Raw genomic sequence first — 23283 nt, 5'->3', positions numbered from 1 at the left:
CAAAAAAACAACCCACTAACTGGGAAAAAATATCTGCAAGTAATACATCTGACAAAGGCTTAATATCCATAATATATAAAGAACTCACACAACTCAACAACAAAAAAATCAAACAACCTGATTAAAAAAATGGGCAGAAGACATGAACAGACATTTCTCCAAAAAAGATATACGGATGGCCAATAGGCACATGAAAAGATGTTCATCATCACTGTGCATCAGGGAAATGCAAATCAAAACTACACTAAGATATCACCTTACACCCATTAGAATGACAAAAATAACTAAAACAAATAGTAACAAATATTGGGGAGGTTGTGGAGAAAAAGGAACCTTCATACACTGCTGGTGGGAATGCAAACTGGTGCAGCCACTATGGAAAACAGAATGGAGATTCCTCAAAAAATTAAAAATAGAACTACCATACAATCCAGCTATCCCACTACTGGGTATCTATCCAAAGAGCTTGCAGTCAGCAATTCCAAAAGTCCCATGCACCACAATGTTCATTGCAGCATTATTTACAATAGCCAAGACATGGAAGCAACCTAAGTGCCCATCAATAGATGATTGGATACAGAAGATGTGGTATATATATATAATGGAATACTACTCAGCCATAAAAAAGAACAAAATCGTCCCATTTGCAACAACATGGATGGACCTTGAGGGAATTATGTTTAGTAAAATAAGCCAGATAGAGACAGACAATCTCTGTATGACTCCACTCATATGAGGAATTTAAACATGTGGACAAAGAGAACAGATTAGTGGCTACCAGGGGAAAGGTGGGGTGGGGCTGGGCAGAAAGGGTGAAGGGGTGCACCTACAACACGACTGACAGACAATAATGTACAACTGAAATTTCACAAGATTGCAACCTATTGTTGACTCAATAAAAAATAATAAAAAAAGTGGAGATGGAGAGAAGTAGTAAGACTTAAAATATACTTTGGTGGTAAACATGAGAAAATTTGTTTCACTGTATTGAGTGAAAAAAAAAAGAAATCAGAAAGCTCTTCATCTGGAATCTGAACAACTGAGTGGATGGTAGGGTCACTTCCTGAGTTGGGGAAGATTTTGGAATAGGGATGTGTAACAGCATATTCATCCCGTCATTGTTTGTGATAGCAGAGAAACAAAGGCAAACTAGGTGTCCGTCATTAAGAGAATGGATACATAAAATGGAGACTATGCAGCAGTTAAAAGGATGAATTACATGTACGTAGCACAACATGGAAGATCTGAAAAACATAACGCTAGTGGAAAAAGTAAAATGGTAAGACATATTTTAAAAAATCACTTAATTAAACATGAAACAAATGAAGAAGAAAACGACATATTTTATAAGGATACAAACAAACTCAAGGACGATGTCAATCAAAGTATGCTCCTGTGGAGGAAAGGTGAATGGAAGTGGGGACACAGGAATAAGAGGAAGGTAAGAGAACATGAGAGATGCACATACGGACTGATGAAGACGTGGCCCCATGAACTGAGGAGTATGACTAATCACTGTACCCGAGGTCCAAAAAATTACTTATTAAAGTACAATAAAATAACAAAAACTAAAATGGACAAGAATCCAAGTTTTTCTACATTACAAGGATTATAAACAATCTCATTATTTTTACTTTTCCTAAGCCCTCAGCTATCATGTAGCTGTGACCTCCATGGAGATTTTTCCCTCTCTGGATTTTGTTCATTCCTATTTTTTTACTACTCTTATTATCTTTAATAAACATCTATTCCAAACACTTCATGTCCTAGATAACTTTAGTCCATAATGTTCACCAAAAGGATCAGTTGTGCAGTGCAAGTGCTGATAGAAAAATTTTGGTTTCTAGTTTTACCAAACTTTATTTCACTAGGCAGGGTAAATGAATTGAGTCAATAACCGACCCTAGCCCCCAATAAATAAATCTAAGGAAATAAGCTATTTCTAATGTAATGTCCTTAAAGGGGACAAAGCAGTGAAGAACTGGACCCAACTCTGATGAAAGGTGGAGAAAATTCTTACAACAGGACTGAATCCTAGTGACACAGGAGAGCTGCACACATCCCGACTGTTAGGGGAGAATTTAGGAGACTACTGTACTCATTTGTTTCTTTTTGAATAAGTAAATGAGATTGTACACCCTGGAGCAGCCAAGCCATGGCACAAGTGGAATCACTATCACAACATCCTTAACCTAATCAAGGGAGTCACCGTCATCACATCCAAGAGACATCCCTCAGCCCCAGGACCAAAGGTAGGAGATCATAAGGAGATGGGATTTTGTTTCCACTACTTTCTCCTATGAACATTCTATCTAGATTAAGCTGGCCCTTTGTCTTTTGAGCATCAGCCACTGAATGCTCATAAGGGTAGGATTAGGGAGGATTAGGATATACTGTGTTTCTTGCCCTTAATTCCTTTAATTAACTTGTGGGGTAACGAAACAATTGGAATAAGAATTTTTAAATTCTTACTTTTTATTAATCCATTCATTTATTTAATATTCATTGATACAAACACTATTTTAGGTGTCTGAGATACAATGGTGGATAAGACACAGTCCACGTCCTTAAAAACTACGAAAGAGAAAGACAAGTAAACAGACTACAATCCAGCGTCAACAACAGTAAGAAGTATGGTCCCTTTCATTACTCCCTCCAATATGTTTAAACAACATCTTCCCTCCTTATCTATGTCCAAATCCTACTAAAGAAAAATAATAAGTTTTTCTCATTTTTGAGGCATTAGTGCCTAAAATAATTTGAGAATCAACCACATAAACTGCTTCCGTAAATTTTCCTCTACAAAAATGCCTTGTCAAAGAGACCACTGTTGTAAAATCAACATGCAAATCACATGTTCACAACATGGAAAAAATATAGTCACACATTGTTTCATTCAACCACATCTACGCATATTCAGAAAAACTAAATTCAGTCAAGGCCAGGTCTTAAGTAAGTGTGAAGAGCTGAAGACCAGACAGCATCACCCTGCTCTCATCTACTTTCATAATTTATTTTCTCACCATTAGCATTATTCTTTAGAATAATGCTTTATCTGCAAAGGGCCACTGTTAGGATAAAAATATATTATCAGAGAAAAGTAACATGTCAACCCATTAATGCACATAAAAACCCTCTGCTACATTAGCAATAGTATATATTTGCACAGATTTCATTAGATCAGCTCAGAATATAGCATATAAAAGGTATATTTTTGACTGAGATGGTGGGGGTGAGGATGAAGGAAGCAGCATTAGTCACTAGAGTGAAAAATACTAAAAAAAACTTTATCTATTTCACAAATTTGCCTAGATCTGGTTTTTAAATTGTTAAGATAATATCTAAATACTCTCAAAGTCCACCAATAAACCATCAACCCTGGGGAAGCTGCATTTAATCTTGCATCTAATGCCATATCCTCAAAGGTTCAGCATTCACTATATATATATATATATACTCATGGCTATCCCAACACCCAGAGGCCAGCTCCCCCTTTTAAGGGAGTCATATGACAGATCTGACCATCTGTCAAAGTCTGACCTTCTTACAGACCCAATGTAAAGGAGCTTCGCAGCTAGAGGCTTGGAGACCATTTCCGCTGATGGCACCACACTTCTGTACCAAGCTGTTTGAAAGAATCCTGTAAGAAATCAGACAAAAATCAATCACTTAAGGTGACACGCAGAGTAAAGGAATTATAAAGCATGAAGGAATAAAAAATGAGCAAATTCTTTCTCCCTATTCAGGCCCCACTACTCTCAGCTCCCAAAACAACAGAACAATAAAAATTGCTAATTAGCCTCTCTGTAAAATGCCTTTTTTGTTTTTTTGCCCTTATCCACTGTTCATTTCCTTCTTTGTTCCCAATTTCCTTTCCTCTCTGCTCCATCTGCTATCCTTTATATATTTCCCCAGCCACATAACTTTTATTTCCCTTTTCTCTCTCTCTCTGTTTTTTTTTTTTTTTTTTGCACTCCTTTGAAGCCCCTTACCTTGAGAAGTTTAGAGTTGATCCATCTTCCCACCTCCAGCCAGAATTGTTCCTCAGACCAATCCAGTAAAATTTCTCATTGAGGAAACTTTTGAGCAGGTTCTAAGGGAAAGATCGAAGATGATGAAAAAAAGTAAGCAAGATGCAGAAAATCAAAGAAAAGACTCAGTGTCATGGTCAAACAATTATTCTTTTACACCCTCTCTCATCACCATTATTATGGAATGCGTGTTTGTGTGCCCCTGAAACTCGTATGCTAAAGTTCTAACCCCCAATGCGATGGTATTTAGAGGTGGGGCCTTTAGGAGGTAGTCTGGTTTAGATGAGGTCATGAGGGTGGAGCCCTCACTAATAAGGGATTAGTGTCCTTATAAGAAGCTAATATAGCTCTTGGACTTCCCAGCCTCCAGAACTGTAAGACAGAAATGTCTGTGGTATAAGCCACCCAGTCTACGGTACTTTGTTAGAGCAGTCTGAGCTGACTAAAACAACCACTTACTCCAAATAACTAATCTCTCTTTTAAATTCCAATTCTAAAGCTTTGTTGATTGCAGAGTGGAACACTTCCTAGAATTGAACTTTATGGCTACAACTGCATTCTTGGAACACGACAGATAATATAAATATAACACCTCTACCTTTCATTGCAACTTCCTCCTTGACTGGATGGAGCAATAACTTTGAAAGAAAAAAGTTAAATACCGCTGCAGAAGTAATCAGGTTTCTCATTATCATAAACATGTAAATTATTATTAAGCCTGTGGAAACATACTTGGTTTTTTCCCACTAAACTCTCATTTTCCAAGTCCTCGTCAATCTTGCATATGACAAGGAAAAAAAACAGTTCTTAAGGAAACAAGCTTAAGGTAAAGTTAACTTGGTTATATCCATGCTACTCCTAGAACGGAGATAAAAGATTCTTTGCTCTGTAGAGTCTGACATTCAAATGAAGGAGTTTTATTTCCTAAGGATATTGCCTCTACAAATGAAATAACATAAAGGATAAATCCCAGAAGATTAATTTTGTTGTAGAATTTGCTGTTAATGCAATGAATATATTTCTCAATAAATGAACTACCACCTTGAATTTGAAAACGGCTTTTGTTACAGAGAGTTTCACTGTGATGTTGAAGTTTTGATGTGATGTTAATGTTGACAAGTATTGTGTTTATTTGTGAACAGGAAGGACAAAATTGTAAGTCTGAAAAGCAAAAAATAGATGGAAGACCATTACATATAAACTAAAATGCTCAATGTTTTTATCTGTTTTAGAGTATGAATGAATATTCAAAGGTATTCATATGTGTTTTAACAGATACCAAATCCTCTGGGTTATATGCGGTGGGCAAGTATAGATGTGTGAAGTAGCATTCATGGGCACTGATAACTGATGTCTCTGTGTGTCCAACAAATACTGTATGTATTGATGGGGTCCAGGGCATGCTGCCCCAAGATGCGCCACTGTGGTATGCGGATTATTTCAAGCTGAAGACAATAAAGGCTCAGACTCAGCAAGAACATTCGACCTTTCCCCCCTAACTGCCTAAAACAAATTTAAAATAAAGGCCTGTCTCCAGGGCAGGCCATCACCATAGATAACTTTGGGTTCCGGTAGACTGGGAGGACACTTGCGAAGCCCACTCTTATCAAAGTTCTATTTACCAAACATTTGCTTTTCCATTTCCATGTGGCTTGCCTTCGTACCCTTTTGAAGCCCCAAATCATTACCCCAAATCTCCTCCTTGTCTCTTAGGTAAAGATACTTAAACAGGCAGCCTCGGCCAGTTGGCTGAGTTGCTCAGTTTGCCTGAGCCTCTCCCATGTATATATGTTATAAAGCTTTGTTTAATTTTCTCCTGTTATTCTGTCCTATGTGAATTTAATTCGTTGTCCAGTCAGAAGGACCCAGAGCGGGTAGAGGAAATGTCTTCCTCCCCTACAGTATAATTAATGAGATAATTGCCTGGCATCTTCTCTTTACTCTATTTCTTCTTATCCAATTCCCTGAATCACCTCAAATACCTTGTGAAGGAAAATGGAAAACTAATAAGAAAGCACTCAAATTGTTCCTTCCCTTTTGTTCCCAGGAATCTTGTTTTGTAGTGTTTTTGCTTGGTTGCTTGGTTCGTTTGCTTTTCTCTGTGTTAGAGCTTGATCTAACAAATGTTAAAAAAAAAAAGCCCCTAACTTGTTCCCGTGATCACATATTTCCTGACTAATCATTTGTTTTAAGCCTCCTTCCTGTGCTGGTGCTTTGAGGTAATCTGCCATTTCATCTGGCAGTGGTCATCACACAGAGCATCACATTCTCAAATTCAATGAACTTGCTTCGATCTCTCTCCTGTCTCTGTAAACTTCTATCCTTTGGAGGAACAGAAGCTCAAAGAAGGGCAGTGACACACTACTTCTCAGTAATTTAGTGGTAGGCCTTGGACCAGAACCCAATGCCCCAGCATGTCCTCCACTGTGATAACCCATCCCTCTGTAACTCAGCTCTCTTTCTAAACTGCACTTACACTAGCCCTGAAGAAATTGTGAGACTTCTAGGATGTTTATTGGCACATTCAGCAAGCTAAAAGACTGTACATTCCCTTTGATAAAGCAGGCCAGGATGACAGCTTAAACAAATATTATAATGTTGGATCCCAGAATTAGTTACTAAGTTGGGCCTGTGTATCGGGGAGAGTCCTCATAGTGCCCCAGAACAGGCTGATGAATGCATAATGATGTCTATTTCTCGTTATACCCACGGTCAGATATCCTAAAACCTGGGCATTTTGCTAGAAAAGGGAGACCCAAGGTGGCAGAGTACGCCTGGATTACCTTCAGGCTATCTGAAAAACCTCCTTTAGAAGTTTTTGAAAATCAAAGACAATTATTTTTCTTCTTCAAGTTTCAGGAAAAAATATTTTTAAACTTCCTAATTTTGCTGCAAAGTTATACATTTTTGTTCATTTAAACATATCGATATTTTCTAATGACAGTTTAATTCATTAAATACCTTTGGAATAAAATACTCTCTTTTATCCAGGAACTACTAAAAAAGCAGTGAAATTTCAATGCTCTATAATTATTATGATACCATCAGATGTTCCATTTTGACGACATTGTTTTTATTCCACTCCAGGAAGATGGGTGCTAAAGAGTAAGAATTCAAGAACTGTGCTCTTAACGGTATCTCTGGACTAGTTCCCTTTACCTACTTGGAGACTTTCACTGGAATGGATAAAGAGTTTCTCTTCTAAAGTCAAGAGAAGCATAAAGCCTCTTTGCACTCCCAGTAAAGACACTAAAGGAGGTTGTCTTGGTCAGTTCACGGTGCTATATCACATTACCATAGGCTGGGTGACTTAAACAATGGACATTTATCTCTCACAGTTCTGGAGACTGGGAAGTCCAAGATCAAGGTGCCAGCAGATCTGGTGTCTGGTAAGATCCTCCTTCCTGGTTTGCATATGGCTGTCTTCTCATATCTTCACAAGGCAGAAAGCAGAGAGAGGCAAGCTCTCTCAGGTCGCTTCTTCTAAGGGCACTAAGCCCATCATGAGGGCCCCACCCTCATGATCTAATTATTTTCCAAAGGCCCCACATCCAAATGCCATCACACTGAGGATTAGGGTTTCAACATATGAATTTTGGAAAGACACAAACATACAGTTCATAAGAGACAGAACAAGTCTTTTGTGCTATTTCCCATGATCAGATAACTTATATTTTCTCTTGGATTTCATTTGAAATTGGATTCCAATCCTGGATTGCATTCCAATCCTAGTTTCCACTGAGGACACGTGGTTGTCGTAGCTTCTAGATGAAGCATTTGAAAAATCAGTACAACTTGTTTGGCAACACATCCTTCCCCAAAATTCTATCTCCTGTGATAGCTTTGTTCTCTCAGGTAGAGTATCCAGAAAACAATTAAAAACAATTATGCCTTACATTTGTATGGTACTTTAAGGCTTACACAATCCCTTTGTATTCATTCTTAATTTCATTTGAAATGCCGGATATGCAGTAGGGCATTCAGGACAGCAAAACAAAAACAATATACTGGAGTCCACCACTCGCTCTGTCCCTGCTATCTGAGGACAAACAAACGGCTTAATCTGGCTGACCCTCAGTTTCCTTATGAGGATTTAGCTCAGATATTCTCTAGGATTTTTTTCCAGTTGTAAAATTCCTGACAACCCTGGAAGGTAGGAAAATATTATCATCCTCATCTTTGTAGATGAGAAAACATGTCCACATGGGTGAAAGGGCTTACCCAAGGCTCCTTAGTGAATAAACATCCAAGTTTTCTCTCCCAGTGCTAAACTTTTGCATTTTATCAAGTTTTCCCCTGCTAGTAATAAATAAGATCACACTGTGCCCCTGATTAATGCTCTCTAGTGGTTTCCCTTTTCACACAGAATAAAATCTAAAATCCTTATTTATTACAAGGTCTTACATGATCTAGTGCCTGCCAACCATTTATTCACTTACTAGGTTCCAGGCTCCCCCTAGATTTTCACATGTGCTGCCGTTCAGGTCTAGGCCTCAACTCAAATGCTACCTCCTCAGAGAGGCATTCCTTAATTGGCCAATCTAAAATATCTACATTCACTATTATAGCATACTGCTTCATTTTCTTCAAAGCACATATCACCATATTTACTTGTTTACTTCTTTGTTGTCTGTCTCTCCTCTGACTAAAATGCAAGCACCATAATAGCAAGAACTCTTGCTTACTACTGTATCCCCAGCACCTGGAAAAATATATGAAATGGTGTTCAATAATATTTATAGAATTAAAGAACGTAGAGTCAAGTCTTATGCTGCAAGAGGCTAAAACCTTTTGAACACAAACTCTCTGCATTTTTCACTTTACCCACATCGAGTACTTCATTGTGTAGGGTGGAGGTAGGGAGGTAGACTGAAGAGAAAAGGTAGGGTAAGATAGATGAAATGACACCCTAATTCAAAATAGCTTGAAATCTTTCATGTATTTCTTAACCAACTTACTTAAAAGGATTATTTAAATGAGGAAGAAATGAGTTTTTCCTCATTTCTCCACGGAAATTGTAAGCAAAACAGTCCATTTCATTCTTTCTTTCATTTCAAGGAGAGGAATGACAGCTAATAAAGTACAGAAATGGGTAAAGACTTGCTCAGAAACCTCAGTTAGAGTCCGAAGAGCTGGGATTAGATAATGCCCACTTACAAACTCCACTCCTGCACTTTTTTACTACACCCAAGACCCATACAATTCTAAGTGACATGATCAGGCCAGTTTACTACTCACTGGGGGAGCTGGATAGTGAAAATGTTCACTATGTCACTTTCACTTGAAAATCTTCCCACTTGAAAGAAGCCTTTAAAATCAGATGCAATTACCTATGTTCTATGTACACATGGACAGTGTGTGTGTGAGTGTGTGTGTCTGTGTCTGTAGAGCAGCACAAAAGTAGAAGGAAGAAGAAAAGGCATTAACTCAAAACTCCTGTCCTCCGAAAAGGGTGTTAAATAGAGCATTTAGGTGTTATGTCACTTTAGAGTTTGTAATGTTTGGTTGCATTTTAGAGAAAAGAAAATGCAAAATTTAAAAGCAAGATGAAGATAGAAAACAAACAAATGAAATCAGGTACATTTTTTCTTTCCTTTTCCTTTAGGGCAATATTTATACCTTACACACATGCGCGCGCGCACACACACGCACACACACACGTGCTTTTGCAGGTAATATTTTTAAATTGTAATTAAAATATTATTAAGGCATAGAAAATATTCCATGACTTCCAAAATCAACATGGCTTATGACATACATCTAAGTTAGTTCAATCTATATGGAGAAAAACTAGTAATATGTCAAAGCTACTAAACTGGTTAAATATTTTCATTTTCATATAAATATGGCTATAGCTGAATATAAATTGGAAATAAGTAAATTTTGTCGAAGAATATAAAAGTAGTTAAGCAATAATAGGATAATACAGAATTTTTAAAAATAAGTATCTAGAATAATTTAATGTTTGGAAAAAACAGGAATAAAATAATACTATGTGATAAAAGCAGCACATAAAGACAGGCTGTCCTAAAAGCCTAAAAACTTAAGATAAATGTCTTTTTTTCTTTTCTTTTGCTTGAGGAAGATTGCCCCTGAGCTAACATCTGTGCCAATCTTCTTCTATTTTATATGTGGCGTGCTGCCACTGCATGGCTTGATGAGCAGTGTGTAGGTCCACACCTGGTATCCAAACCCACAAACCCTGGGCCGTCAAAGCAGAGCACATGAACTTAACCACTATGCCACCAGGCTGGCCCCGGATAAATGTATTTTTAAATAGTATGTCTGTTATATTTTCAAATCATATCATTAATATGTTTTTCTTCAATCTCCAGACACCTTTTCAGGTGAAGTTTAAACCAATGAATGCAGTTATTAATTTGAAAAAAGTACATTACAGAGCACCCATGAAGTCTAAAATCAATTGGAATCCATAGCTTTAAATTTAAAGGTATTTCACCTGAAAATATTTCTGGAGGTTTAATAAAAACACATTGAGTATATTAGTTGAAAATGTATCTAACATACTGTTTAAAAATAAGTTTATCCTGTGTTTCCAAACTTTTCAGATATCCTGTAGCATGTAAACATTGATTACTATCATATAAGAACGTGCACATACATTAAGAGATTTCAAAGGGAAATTTGATAGGCTACAAATTACTACAATTTAATATTGATACAAATTTTCCCTATAATTCTGTGTATGTGTACAATACTAAAAGCAAATAAGACTTGCTCTGTAAACTAGAGCACTGTCTTTAAAAGACAGTGAAAAATTTCCCACCAACAGGTGAATGGATAAACAAAATGCAGTATATCCATATAATGGAATATTATTCAGCCATAAAAAGGAATGAAATTCTGATACATGCTATAGCACCGATGAATCTTGAAAATATGCTAAGTGAAATAAGCCAGATGCAAAAGGACATAATAGTCAAATTCAGAGAGACAAAAGGCAGAACAGTGGTCACCAGGGGCTGGCAGGAAGAGAGAAGGGGAGTTGTTTTTTAATGGATACAGAGCTTCAGTTTGGAATGATGAAAAATTTCTAGAGATGAATACTGGTGATGATCTCACAATAATGTGAATATACTTAATGTCAATTGTACACTGGAAAATGGTTAAAATGGTAAACTTTATGTTATGAAGATTTTACCTCAATTTTTTTAAAGTTAAAAAAAAAAAAAAGATAGTGAGAGATATCCTAACCTACATCCTACACCAACACTTTGGTGTGAAAGTCACATTGGTTGCTTGATCTGCTTATGAAGGAAGGATGACAAAAGACATATTACCAGACTACAAAGACCTCCAGAGTAAAATAATTCTCCTACCATCTACCCTGTGTTTCCAGACATTTCTTTCAATCTTCTGACATACCACTTCAGATTTCCTATAAGAGAAATACTAAATTCAGCAAGTCAAATTTCTCTGTGATACATATTTTACTGAAATTTCATGTCTTAGGAGACAGAAGAGAAAAACAAAAGTTATTTTGACTTTGAGCTGTATTCTGAGCAACAAGGAGAATTAGTTCAAGTGGAAAAGAAGAAAAACTAAAATTAAGTGATTCCTACTATGTCAAAGGAACTTCCAGATAGATTTTTTCATTTAATATTCATAACAATTCTGGGAAGTTTTTTTCCCCTTTGTACGGGGGGAAATTGAGAGTCAAAGAGGTTAAGAAAATTGCTGAAGTTCACATAGCTAGTAAGCAATGTAGTAAAAACAAATTCATGAATGTCTAAAAGAAACTAAGCCCTTTCCATTACCTGATTCTACTGTAAAATATGGGGAAAAGTGACAGTTACCATAGCATTTGCATTGCAGTATCCAAAGAAGGAAATTTCAGATATAATTAGATGTAAGCCCTAAATACAAGAAAAGCCAATATCAAAAGTTCAGAGAGAACACAGGGACAATCCCAGTCATAAACTCTAATAGGGAAGATGGTTATAGTTTAATGAGTGGTTGTTAAAACAATAGAGTCTGATGATATAATCTCAAATTATGATAATAAAGAAGAAAGATACTGTGGGGTGAAGAGCATCAGGATAGATTGAGGGAAACCAAAGTATTTCTACAGGAAATTCTCTAGTCAACATAGATTTTAGAATAACACACTAACAACTATAAGAAACAAATGCTAAGAATTTGAATATATATAAAGACCTAAAGATAAATTCAAAGAGCAAAAAGAATAACAAAGGGCGGATGCAATAATGTAAAGAGAAAAATGAGGAAATAACAGAGCAATTCAATTTCAATTTTGTTTTTATTTTCTCAAAAATAAAATAAATCTTGAAGTCCAAGATAGAAAAAGAGATAAGTGAGCATCTAGCTATTTTAAATATATTTAAATCCCAACAGCCATATAATGAACCTTCCAGATTTCAAATTCAAATAATTTTTAAAACATCTATAGAAAAGAAAAGCCACCAGAAGACAATTAATAGGAAAAGTTATCTCATTTTTCAGCATCCACAAGATAGATCCTGGAAGCTCGTCAAATACAATATTTCTGTAAGTGACTTTAAAAGGTGGGCTGAAGTAGATTTTAAAATCTGGCTCTGAAAAAGAAAGACTGGCTCTGACAGATCTGTAGCCTTGAACTTGCTCATTATCTCTTCTGAATTTTACTCACTCCTTAGTGAAATGGGGATGTGGAGTTCTACATTATAGATATGCTGTTAAGATTAAGAATAATATACATAAAATACCTGGCACACAGCAGGTTCTCAATACATGGTAGTTTCTATTCTTAGATTCTTAGGGGTAGATTGTTATTACGTACTTTGCTATAACTGATCAAAGATAGAGGTCGATTATATATATGTATCTTACTGAAAGAAGACTATTTAACAGCATGAGAGGTATACTTCTTTAGCCTTGTAGCCTCTAGCATATACCAACTTAACTTCCTAGCAGTATTCTCCACCAGTAGAATGCCAGTTTGAAAAACTTGTTTTAATAGATCCATATACTCTTTTGGTAGCTATTCAAACCTAAGGATGATACTAGGAATATCAAGCATATCTTCAAATAGGTTATAAATCTTGCCTTGAGAACAAAAAAATAACACCACCAGTACAAGAAGGATCAGCAGATCAGATATAAGTCAAGCTGGTTCTCCAGAATCTGACAAAGGCTGAGGAGAAGAAAAAGAATTAGGCCAGAGAACCAAGCAAGATTCCACAGGAATGTCAGAAGCAAAACTTATCTGTGGTCACTATTAAATCCATCAGGGATATTCTACCCTTTCCAGTCCTGACTTGAGTTAACGGACCTTAAGAGGAAATAAACCAGTTTTGGAAATGTAGCCAATCTAACTCTGTGCAGCTTACTCAGCAATAGAGGCAGGATTCAGGGAAAGTGAAGAAAAGAAAGGAAAGGAAAAATATCTCTAATACTACTACATTCCTCTGGGAGACCTCAGAGAAACACAAATATCCCCAACTCCCAGATATTCTGTGTCTTAGCCCTTTTCCTCCTCATCTCATGATCACACTGTGTAATTTATAGTAGCTGCTACACCACAATCCTCGGCAGCAGCGTCTTGCATTATGACTCACTACTCTGTTTATCAGTATTTGCCCAGCAATGCTTCAAGCTCTTTGCTCACTTCTGCTATTGACTTCAGTCAGCTCAAGTCCTCAGATGCAGCTATATCAGAGTGTGAATACGAGTTGCAGCAAAAAGGTCCAGAAAGTAAGGTTATAATTAACAGATGTCATAAAACCAAGATTTTATATGTCTAATGACAAACCCCAAAGCATTCTGCACCTACTTTAGGGAAGGAATAAGGAAAAGTAAGCCACAGAGGTGGACTGATTTAGAGTTAGAGTCTATGCAAAATTTTAAAGGATTGAGTATTCCTTTGTCAGAAAACAAGAATTGAGATGCTTTCATCTTTTCTTAAAATAGGAAAACATAAAATTTAGGTTCTATATGTTCTCCCCAACTGCTTTAGAATAATTACATCTCTAAAATTCCCCAAGGAATGTTAATATAGTTGAATTCTTAATAAAGTGTTTTCTGTGATTTGATTCTACCCAAAAAAAAAATTACAGAAAGCAATATCAAAACATAAAAATTAGCATGAAATTAGCACTAAAAACCTAACTAGGATATCTTATTTTCTTTGTATATGTTGTTTACATTGACAAGTTAGAACTGGATTGATTTTTGTACCAGGTTACCTCAGGATGTCAATTCCTTGCATTAACTTGAGATGCTCTAGGATTAATAAAGAGCTCTCCTCCAGGAGACTGCCGGGTGGACAGGAAGGAACAGAGTCCTGTGGGAAGTGGAGCCCACCAGCTTAGCTCTGCAAGGAGTTTAAGATCACACATGCACGCACACACACACACACACACACAGTTTCCTTCCTTCTTGCTCAACTTTTTGAAACTGCTTTCTCCTCATGCCCCATCCTCCACCGCAAACGTTTCCTAGCCTGGGACTTACTGGATTCCAATGAATGAAGTAAAAATGTTAAAAGAGGCATTTAAGCCCTTGCATGGTCTCTTTGTCACCATGCTATCTCTCTTCCCTTCCCTCCCAAGTCCACTGGCTCTTGCATAAGAATCAGCTGCTTCTTTGTTGTTGGACACGTATGTTTCTGGATCTAATATATCTTTTAATTAGACCTGCATTTCTGGTCTTAATTCCTCTCTGTAATACTCACATCCTTCTATCTCCAGCACACACATATACACACATATATGCCTATGCAAACATCTAGGTTTCTATAACTGTGGGTTGCTGGGGTGAGGCAGGGAACAGATAAGGAGTGGGGAAAGAGAGGGAAGAAGGCAGGGGTAGAGGGGGAGAAAAGAAGGGAAAGAAAGAGGAGAGAGAAGGAGAGGGAAAGGGAAGAATATTCCTTTTGCTCCTCAAAACAAGATGCATGACACATTTGCACAGTATTCACCAACAAAACAAGCTACATTTTCTAAATGTTTGCCTTTACCATTTCCTGCTTGTCTGTAAACATGAGGAGATGTGAGTCTTTGCCTAAGCAGAATTTCAGACTAGAAGTCCAGTTCTTTGTCTCCACTGAGAAGTAATAACAGTGGTCACCATACCTAATCCAGAGGTCTGGGCAGCTAGGACAGTGGGCACAAGTGGAGTACTTGGAACCTAGAAAGGAAAAGGACCTGGTTCACATCTTTATGGACCACTCATTCTTGGAGATGAAATGGGAGATAAAACGGAATACGGCCATCCCAGTGTCTTCCCTGCCCTACCTAGCGTTCATTCTGAATGCCTATTAATGCATGACCTCAGATTAAGTTTAGAGAAATGCACAACAATGTATCAGGAAGGGAAAAATTACCCCTTTCCTTTCTTGGTTCTTTTGGCTGGCCAAATTAAAATGACATAAGGCAGATTAACAGCAGAAAATCAAATTTAATTACATATGTACAGGAAATCCACATTAACATGAGAGATTCCAAAGACAGTCAGGCAAAATGAAGTATATATATCATTCGAGACTAATGAGAAGGTGGATTTGGAAGGGAAGGCAATTCACAGGAAGAATGAAAGGGGTAAATGTTCAGTAAACAAATGTTTCCTGGGCCATCCAAAAACAATGGGACACAGAGAGGACTTGGATCAAACAGGCCTTGCCAGGTTCCTCCCTGTCTACCACACCTAGTTCATATTAAACTATAGTTATCTATGGTGATATCTCCCTTCCTGGAACAGGTCCACTATCTGAATTCTTTTAGGCAGTTAGCAGGAAGGGCAAAGTTTCTTCCTAAGACTTTTGGGCCTCAATTATTTTCAGCTCAAAATAATCTGCATGCCAGAGTAGTACATCTTGGGGGATTCATTCTGAACCCTCACTAATGCATGGCCTCAAATTAAATGCCCTCACAAAGTCCAACTCCATCACTACTACTGTACATTTCACTAGACAACGATATGACTATGACTGAAGGAGCAGGGAAGGAAATGTGTACAGTCTTGCTGGGGACTGTGGAGAGAGCACATTACTTGTGCTAGAGATCTTTATGCACATGTGGTATACATATCAGATAAAATAATTGTGCATTTGCATGATATGTATCAGCGTACTGTCCATATAGGCTCAGGGTATAGATAATGTAACTACATAATGTACATTGCTTAAATAAGGCAGAATCTTTCAGAAACCCCAACCTCAACCTGACACCCCATAATAGTGTAGAAGAAAAAAACAGAAACTAAAAAGCGCAAACTTAACTAGAATGAAAGGTCATTCTTTTTTTTATAATCACAAATATGATTGTCTATCATCATTGGAAATTGGATAAAAGACATACTTCAGCAAAAAGAATTTACTCAAATATAAAAAAAAAAAGAGTTTCTGACAGAGAAGGGTATCAGATGCTAAAGTGAAAAATGATACAATTCTCCTCACTGAGTTCTTTTAAGAACATTCTCATTCCTTTGAAATGGTCAGATTAGAGTTCTGTGAAAATGAAAGGGAATGGAATAAGCTTTCGAGGTAATTTCCACCAAGATTCCATTATTCTATTGATTTTCTACTTCCATGAAACATATTTGTATAAACTCACCATAAGCACAATTCCACAATGGCCAAGTATGAGCCATTATATCAAATGAGCACATGTGTAGATATATAATTGCAGAATAGGTTATATATCTATTCTAGATTTAGGAATTTAAAAATGGGGAACATAGTCCTTTTTAATGGAAAGATTAGGCCTTCTATGGGAAGGCATGGCATGTGACCAATATAGGGTTCTGGAGATCAAGCTATAAAGTTGGCCCCTTATCCATTTGTGCTTTTTCCACACAACTGTGACATTACCCAGCCAGTGGAAAAATGTTTATGATGCAACATAAAATTAAAAAGTAATATACAAAATCATAAGCATATTATGATCAGAACTAGACCCAACCTTAGTAAGAAGAAAAAGAAAGGCAAGGCAGATTTTAGAGGACTGGATTGAAATTCTGTTAAAAGAATAAATACTTACACAAATGCATGGACCCAAAGACTAGGAGACTATACCCAGGAAATGTTATTGTGTACAAGTGGTGACTTATTTTGCTGGAATTATTTTTCATTTTTCAAATTTTCTGTTATGTTATGTTGCTTTCATAACACAAATCTTGGTTTCAGTTAGCACTTACCCTGGCACAGAGTCCACTGGAATAGCAGCAAACTTGCCAGAAGGGCACTCAGAAGCCCAAAAGCTACTGCCACATGGCAAGAGAGAAGGGACCTGGAAGAAGCTGCAAGAACAGAATTCAAAGCAAAATTCTGAGTCAGACTGAAAGCTGAAGGAGGAAAAGTTAGGGAAGGAGATCTGGGATCTTGAAGTAATTTTGCCTAGTGGGAAGTGAACCCCAGCCCTAAAGATTCCTTTCCTGGATTTGTCAGAGATTTGCCTTAAAGCCTAGGGTGGCCACCCACATCTTTATCAAGGAATAGACTATATTTGTCAAGTTCAGGATACTTTTTCCTTTGAAAATGTGGCTTACGCAGTCTCATGCCTTAGTGATGAGAATATAAATTGATACAACCTCTTTGGAGGACGATTTGGCAATGTCTACCAAAATTGCAAAGGCATTTACCCTTTGACTCAGAGTTTCCCTTTGAAAAGTTTCCTACAGATATTCACATATGTATAAAATGTTGTGTTTATAAGGCTGTTCATGGCAACAATATTTGTAGGAGGAAAAGACTGAATTCAACCTAAATGTCCATCAATAAAAAACCAATCAAATACATTCTGATATATACATAAAGTGAATATGCAGCTTCTAACAAAGGTTGGGAAAAAAACCAAAAAAATGCTTTTTTTACAGATATTGAGGTACTTTCAAGACATATAGTTAAAGGAAAAAACATTCTACAGAACAACGTATGCTATACACAAGAATCTGATAACACTGTTTGACTCTGCAGAGGGGAAATAAATCAATGGGGACAGAGAGAGGAGGAAGACTTTTTAAGTTATTTTCTTTTGTATCTTTTGAATTTTGAGCCATGTGATATATAATCTATTCAAAATTTAAATAAATATAGTTTAAAGGAAAATAAAATAACCTACATCTCAGAAGTGCTTTGTAAACTGTCACTATTGGAAGAGTAATGAGTTTAGGTTGATACCATTGTTTATGGATGGGACACTACTTCATATTAACTCCGTTGCATAAACCTACAACTAAGAATGCTACTTTTTTTATTTGGAAAATGGAAATTTTTTTTTTACCCAAATGTTTATTTCCAAATCATAGCAGTCTCATACCCCGATAGCATAGGAGTTATGTGTGAAGAGCAAAACTCTGTAAACTAAGATATTTAAGTTCTAATTTTTAATCCTTTATTTGGTAATCTTTAATCTGGAAATTGGAAAATTGATTCTGTCTCTTTGGGCCTCACTTTCCTATTTAAATTTTACATAAATCATCCTGTAGATATGTGCGGGTATCTATGACGCATTCTGAACTTCTCGAAAGAAATTCATAGTGAGAAATACCTTTAAAATGAGAGAGTTCTGCATGATAAATATTTGGACTGATAAATTCAAAAACACTAGGTTTCTAGTGACATCATAAAATACATATATACTATAGAAGAATATTTAATGAAATGAATGTTGATTTAGATATGCAAAATGAAAACAGGTATCAAAACATAATTGTATTTGTGTAATGACAATCTGATTCAAACAATTAAGTTAAATTTTTTTAAATGTTTTTAATTTACTTAAAAAATATACATACTAAAAGCCACTTAGTGGTGTACATACAGTAGAGTCAGCATAGAAAGGCAAAAATGTACAAAAACAGTGATGCTGATGATCGCCATGTTGTAAAATTACTAGTGATTTTTATTTTCTTATATCCGCTCTCACAGTTTCCCTATTTTCTATAATGAACATGTAATACTTTTGAAAAAGATTTTTAATATCATTTTAAAGTTTCCAATCCATTTCCCCATTCTCAAATAGAGCATCCTAGAGTAAGAATGAATAAAAAAATGTGTAATATGTACTGTACATAAACAAAAAGCCACTTGCCTAGAAATCAAAATAATGATACTCAAGTTCCAGTTGTGTGACCTTGCACTTATACTTTAAAATGTACATTCATGGGGCTGGCCCTATTGCATAGTGGTTAAGGTCGTGCACTCTGCTTAGGTGCCCCAGGGTTAGCCGGTTCAGATCTGGGGCACAGGTCTATGTTTACCAAACCATGCTTTGACAGACATCTCATATATAAAGTAGAGGAAGATGGGCCTGGATGTTAGCTCAAGGCCAATCTTCCTAAAAAAAAAAAAAGTACATTCCTTTTGACTTAATAATTCTATTCCTTAAAAATTAGCACAGATATAATCCAAAAGAAAGAAAAATATATACAAATAAAAATTCCCAATGCTGTATAATTTATAGTAATAGAAATAAATCTAAATGTCAAAGTACACTGGAATGATTTAGCAAATTATATAGCAATGCTTTCAAAGAATGAAACCAAAAATTATAATAATAAGGCTATGTAGCAAAAAGAGAGAAAGCGTATGGAGCTTACGTAACTTGCAGGAGTTTACTCCAAGCATTACTAAAGAGATAAAGTTCTCCCAACAAAGTTCTTGCTTTAGTTCAGGAGCAATAAAGAATAACAGAATTGCCCTAGATTGGGTTTCGTAGATAAGATCATAGAGGTAAATGGTTAGAAAAGAATCTACCTGAGACCTAAGATCAGATCCTCCACCATATACCAAATTTTCATACTCCAACTCTAGACTTTAAACTGAACCACAAGTATTTCCTCAAATTACCCTCAATTTTTCTACATCCTATACACCAAATTCATTCTACCTCCCATTCATCCCTTAGCCTATGGTCACTATGCACAGTTTTCCATACTAACTTGGTTAACTCACCTTTTGGCTGTGGTCTGGAGTCATTCTGGGCTTGGCGTTCAGTAGACAACTCTAATACGGAATAAATAGCATGGTCAGTCATTTCCATCTAAAATCTTTCACGTTCAGTTAAAAGAGTAAAATTATAGAAGTGTGAGGAGACATGCGTCAGTCAGGAAACACCCCAATCTCTAAACTGCTAGCAGGAAACTTGAAGGTTTGTTTGAAAAAAAATGGTCCAACATGACAAAAACAGAAGCAACCTTCCAGGAAATGATTCAAATTCTGGGACTGCCTATAGAAATTAATATTCTAAATTGTGATTTTTTTTTGCTTCATCACATTCTCTAGATGTTCATTAAATACGTATTAAATTGATTCCCCATCTCACCTAATTCTATTGAGAAAGGAAATTTGCTCTTCAGTCCAGCAATTTCAATTATGGAAACCGGAATAAAAATGAGAGTGGTTCCTAGCTATGAATTTATCTCAGATTTTGTATTTGCTTTGTTTCTTTTTGAGAAAATAGATGCACATAAAATGGGACTGATTTCATTGTTTCTTGGACCTTTTGGGTAGTGATACATGATAGAGAAATGGATTATCAGCTGCATGTGCCTTGCATCATGGGAGAAATGAACTACTGCCCAGATCTATGTTTTGTGAATATGCTGTATCCCTGTGTTCCCCCAAACATTCTCCCAGCTGTGCTCTAATCTTTACCCTTCACAGTGTCAGAAAGTCCAATACATGTTCTCTCCTCATTCTCTTGTTTTTAAAGACAACTATAAAGGGGAACAAATGAAATAAGTACATACTAAAGTGTTAGCAATTTATTTCTAATAGGAGAAAAGTTAATAAAAAATTAAAGTAAGGAACACAGAAAGGGAATTGAAACTCTAAGAACAGATAAGTTCACTAAAATAGAATGTATAAAGATAGAAGAGAAACAGGCAGAGCATATTAATAAAAACTAATAAAGTCCTGTTTTCAGCCACGGCAGAGTGATACTTTGACCTCCAGCCAAAAACTATACATGACAAAATACAGGAGGGGACTGTTTTCAGGCACAGAAAGACAGACAGCACTGTGATCCTTGAGAGAACAGAACACTCAAAGCTGAGCGCTACAATCACCCTGGTGTTCTTCCTAGGGCCACTTTCTGGCACAATGAATCCTGAACAGAGCAGCAGTCTCCTTAAGCTGAGGAGGCAGAGAGCCACGTTTTAAGCTGCTTATGTGGCTAGAATTTGCAGGGCAGGGTAAGTGACAAGAGGGAGCTGCACAGAGAGAGATGTTCAGAAGACTGCATGGGAATTCCCTATAGGTCTCTGGCTAAGAGCTAGGCTGCACAGACAGAGGACATGATTCTGCACATCCTAGCTGAGGTGGCCCCAGCAGGGCTGACAGCTGAATAGTGAGATCAGAGGTGGTGCAGTGCTGACCAGCTTGAACAAAGAAACGAAACAAAGTTTGACAAAAAAAAAAAAGATCCACCAGTAAGTTAGCAGCCTATGAGAACAAATTTTGATGCCCTTAAAAGGAAGACAACATAAACGAAATGTGTTCTATTCCTACAATGGAACATTATCCAGCCTTAAAAAGGAAGGAAATCCTGTCACATTCTACCACATGGATGAACCTTGAAGACATTATGCTAAATGAAATAAGCTCATTACAACAAGACAAATACTCTATGATTCCACTTACATAAGGTATCTAACGTAGTCAAATTCACAGAAACAGAAAATAGAATAGTGGCTGCCAGAGGCTGGGGAGAGAGAAAAATGGGGAGTTGTTTAAGGGTTATAGAGTTTCAATTTTACAAGATGAACAACTTCTGGAGATTGGTCGAATGAAAATGTGACCATACTTGCATTAGTCTGCTTAGGCTGCCATAAGAAAATACCATAGACTGGGTGGCTTAAACAACAGAAACACTGGAAGTCCAAGATTAAGGCGCCTGCAGGATTGGTGTCTCATGAGAACTCTCCCCTTGGGTTGCAGTAGCCGCCTTCTCACTCTGGTCTCACAAGGCCTTTCCCTAGTGCGTGGGTGCAGGAAGAGGTAGAGCAACCAAGCTCTTGGGTATCTCTTCTTATAAGGACACTAATCCCATTAGATCAGGGCCCAACCACCATGACTTCATTTAACTTTAATTACTTCCTTAGAGGCCCCATCTCAAAGTACAGCAAAACTAGAGATTAGGGCTTCAACATAGGAAGTCAGGGTGGGAGGGGACACAAATATTTAGTCCATTACAATAGTTGACACCACTGAACTGTACACCTAAAAATGGTTAAGATGTTTTAAAAAAGAAAAAAAAAAGGAAGGCAACATAGGAATCAGTGCTCCTCAAGGAAATGACTAATTCTAGGGCCGGGGAGGAAAAGTGCAAGATGAGCCTGGAAGCACCTTTTAATCTCTTAGTGCTAGAAAATAAGGAAGTACTCAAAAACAAAACCAAAAACACATGAGAGCACTTCAGGAGGGCACAGGAACCAACCTGAAAATGCTCCTAATGGCCATAAATTAAACAATTAGAGCAACAAAATAAATAATAGTACTGGATTATAACCCAGGAATTTTAAAAAAATCTATGAATCCATACTGAATCATTTTTATTTGTTTATTTTTGACAAAAAATATATTTAAGATGTACAACATAAAGTTTTGATATAAGTATACACTGTGAAATGATTACCACACTCAAACTAATTAACATAACCATCACTTCCAGTATTTACTATTTTGTATGTGTAGTGAGAAGATTTGAAATCTACTCTCTTAGCAAATTTCAAGTATATGATAATTATTAAATATAATCACCATGCTGTGCATTAGGTCTCCAGAATGTATTCATCTTATAATCGAAAGTATATATCATTTGATCAACATCTGCCCTTTTCCTCCACCCACTAGCCTCTGGTAACGACCTTTCTATTCTCTGTTACTATGAGTTTGACTTTTTTTTTTATTCCACATAGTGAAATCATGTGAAATATGTCCTTCTGTGTCTGTCTTATTTCACTTAGATAATGTCCTGGTTGTAAATGGCAGGATTTCCACTTTTTATTATAGATAGATAGATAAATAGATAGATCGATCGATCTATCGAGCTCTCTCTCTATATATATATTACTAGAAATAATGCTGCAATGAACATGGCAGTGCAGATATCTCTATGAAATAGGGATTTTATTTCCTTTGGATATATACCCAGAAGTAGGATTGCAAGAACATTTTTGTTCTTTCATTTTCAATTTTTAATTTTTTGAGGGGCCTCCATACTGTTTTCCATAGTGGCTATACCAATTTGCATTCCCATTCATTTTGTTGATTGTTTCTTTTGCTGTGCAG

General features: G+C 36.6%; 1 protein-coding gene across 1 annotated transcript in view; it reads right to left on the bottom strand.

Moving 5' to 3' along the window:
* Positions 1-2457: 2457 nt before the first annotated feature.
* Positions 2458-23283, bottom strand: part of KLRG1 (killer cell lectin like receptor G1) — a 42560-nt gene continuing 21734 nt past the window's right edge. The window contains exons 3-7 of the mRNA XM_023643107.2: positions 19945-19995; positions 17187-17288; positions 15010-15179; positions 3993-4093; positions 2458-3640 (exon numbers count right to left, since the gene is read on the bottom strand). Coding sequence (XP_023498875.1) covers positions 3529-3640; positions 3993-4093; positions 15010-15179; positions 17187-17288; positions 19945-19995 — 536 coding nt within the window. The 3' untranslated portion in view covers positions 2458-3528. The remainder of the gene's footprint in view (positions 3641-3992; positions 4094-15009; positions 15180-17186; positions 17289-19944; positions 19996-23283) is intronic.

This window comes from Equus caballus, chromosome 6, assembly GCF_041296265.1.
Source record: "Equus caballus isolate H_3958 breed thoroughbred chromosome 6, TB-T2T, whole genome shotgun sequence".
Classification (NCBI taxonomy): Eukaryota; Metazoa; Chordata; class Mammalia; order Perissodactyla; family Equidae; genus Equus; species Equus caballus.
Note: the sequence above shows the minus strand (reverse complement) of the source record. Positions and strands in the feature narration are given on the sequence as shown.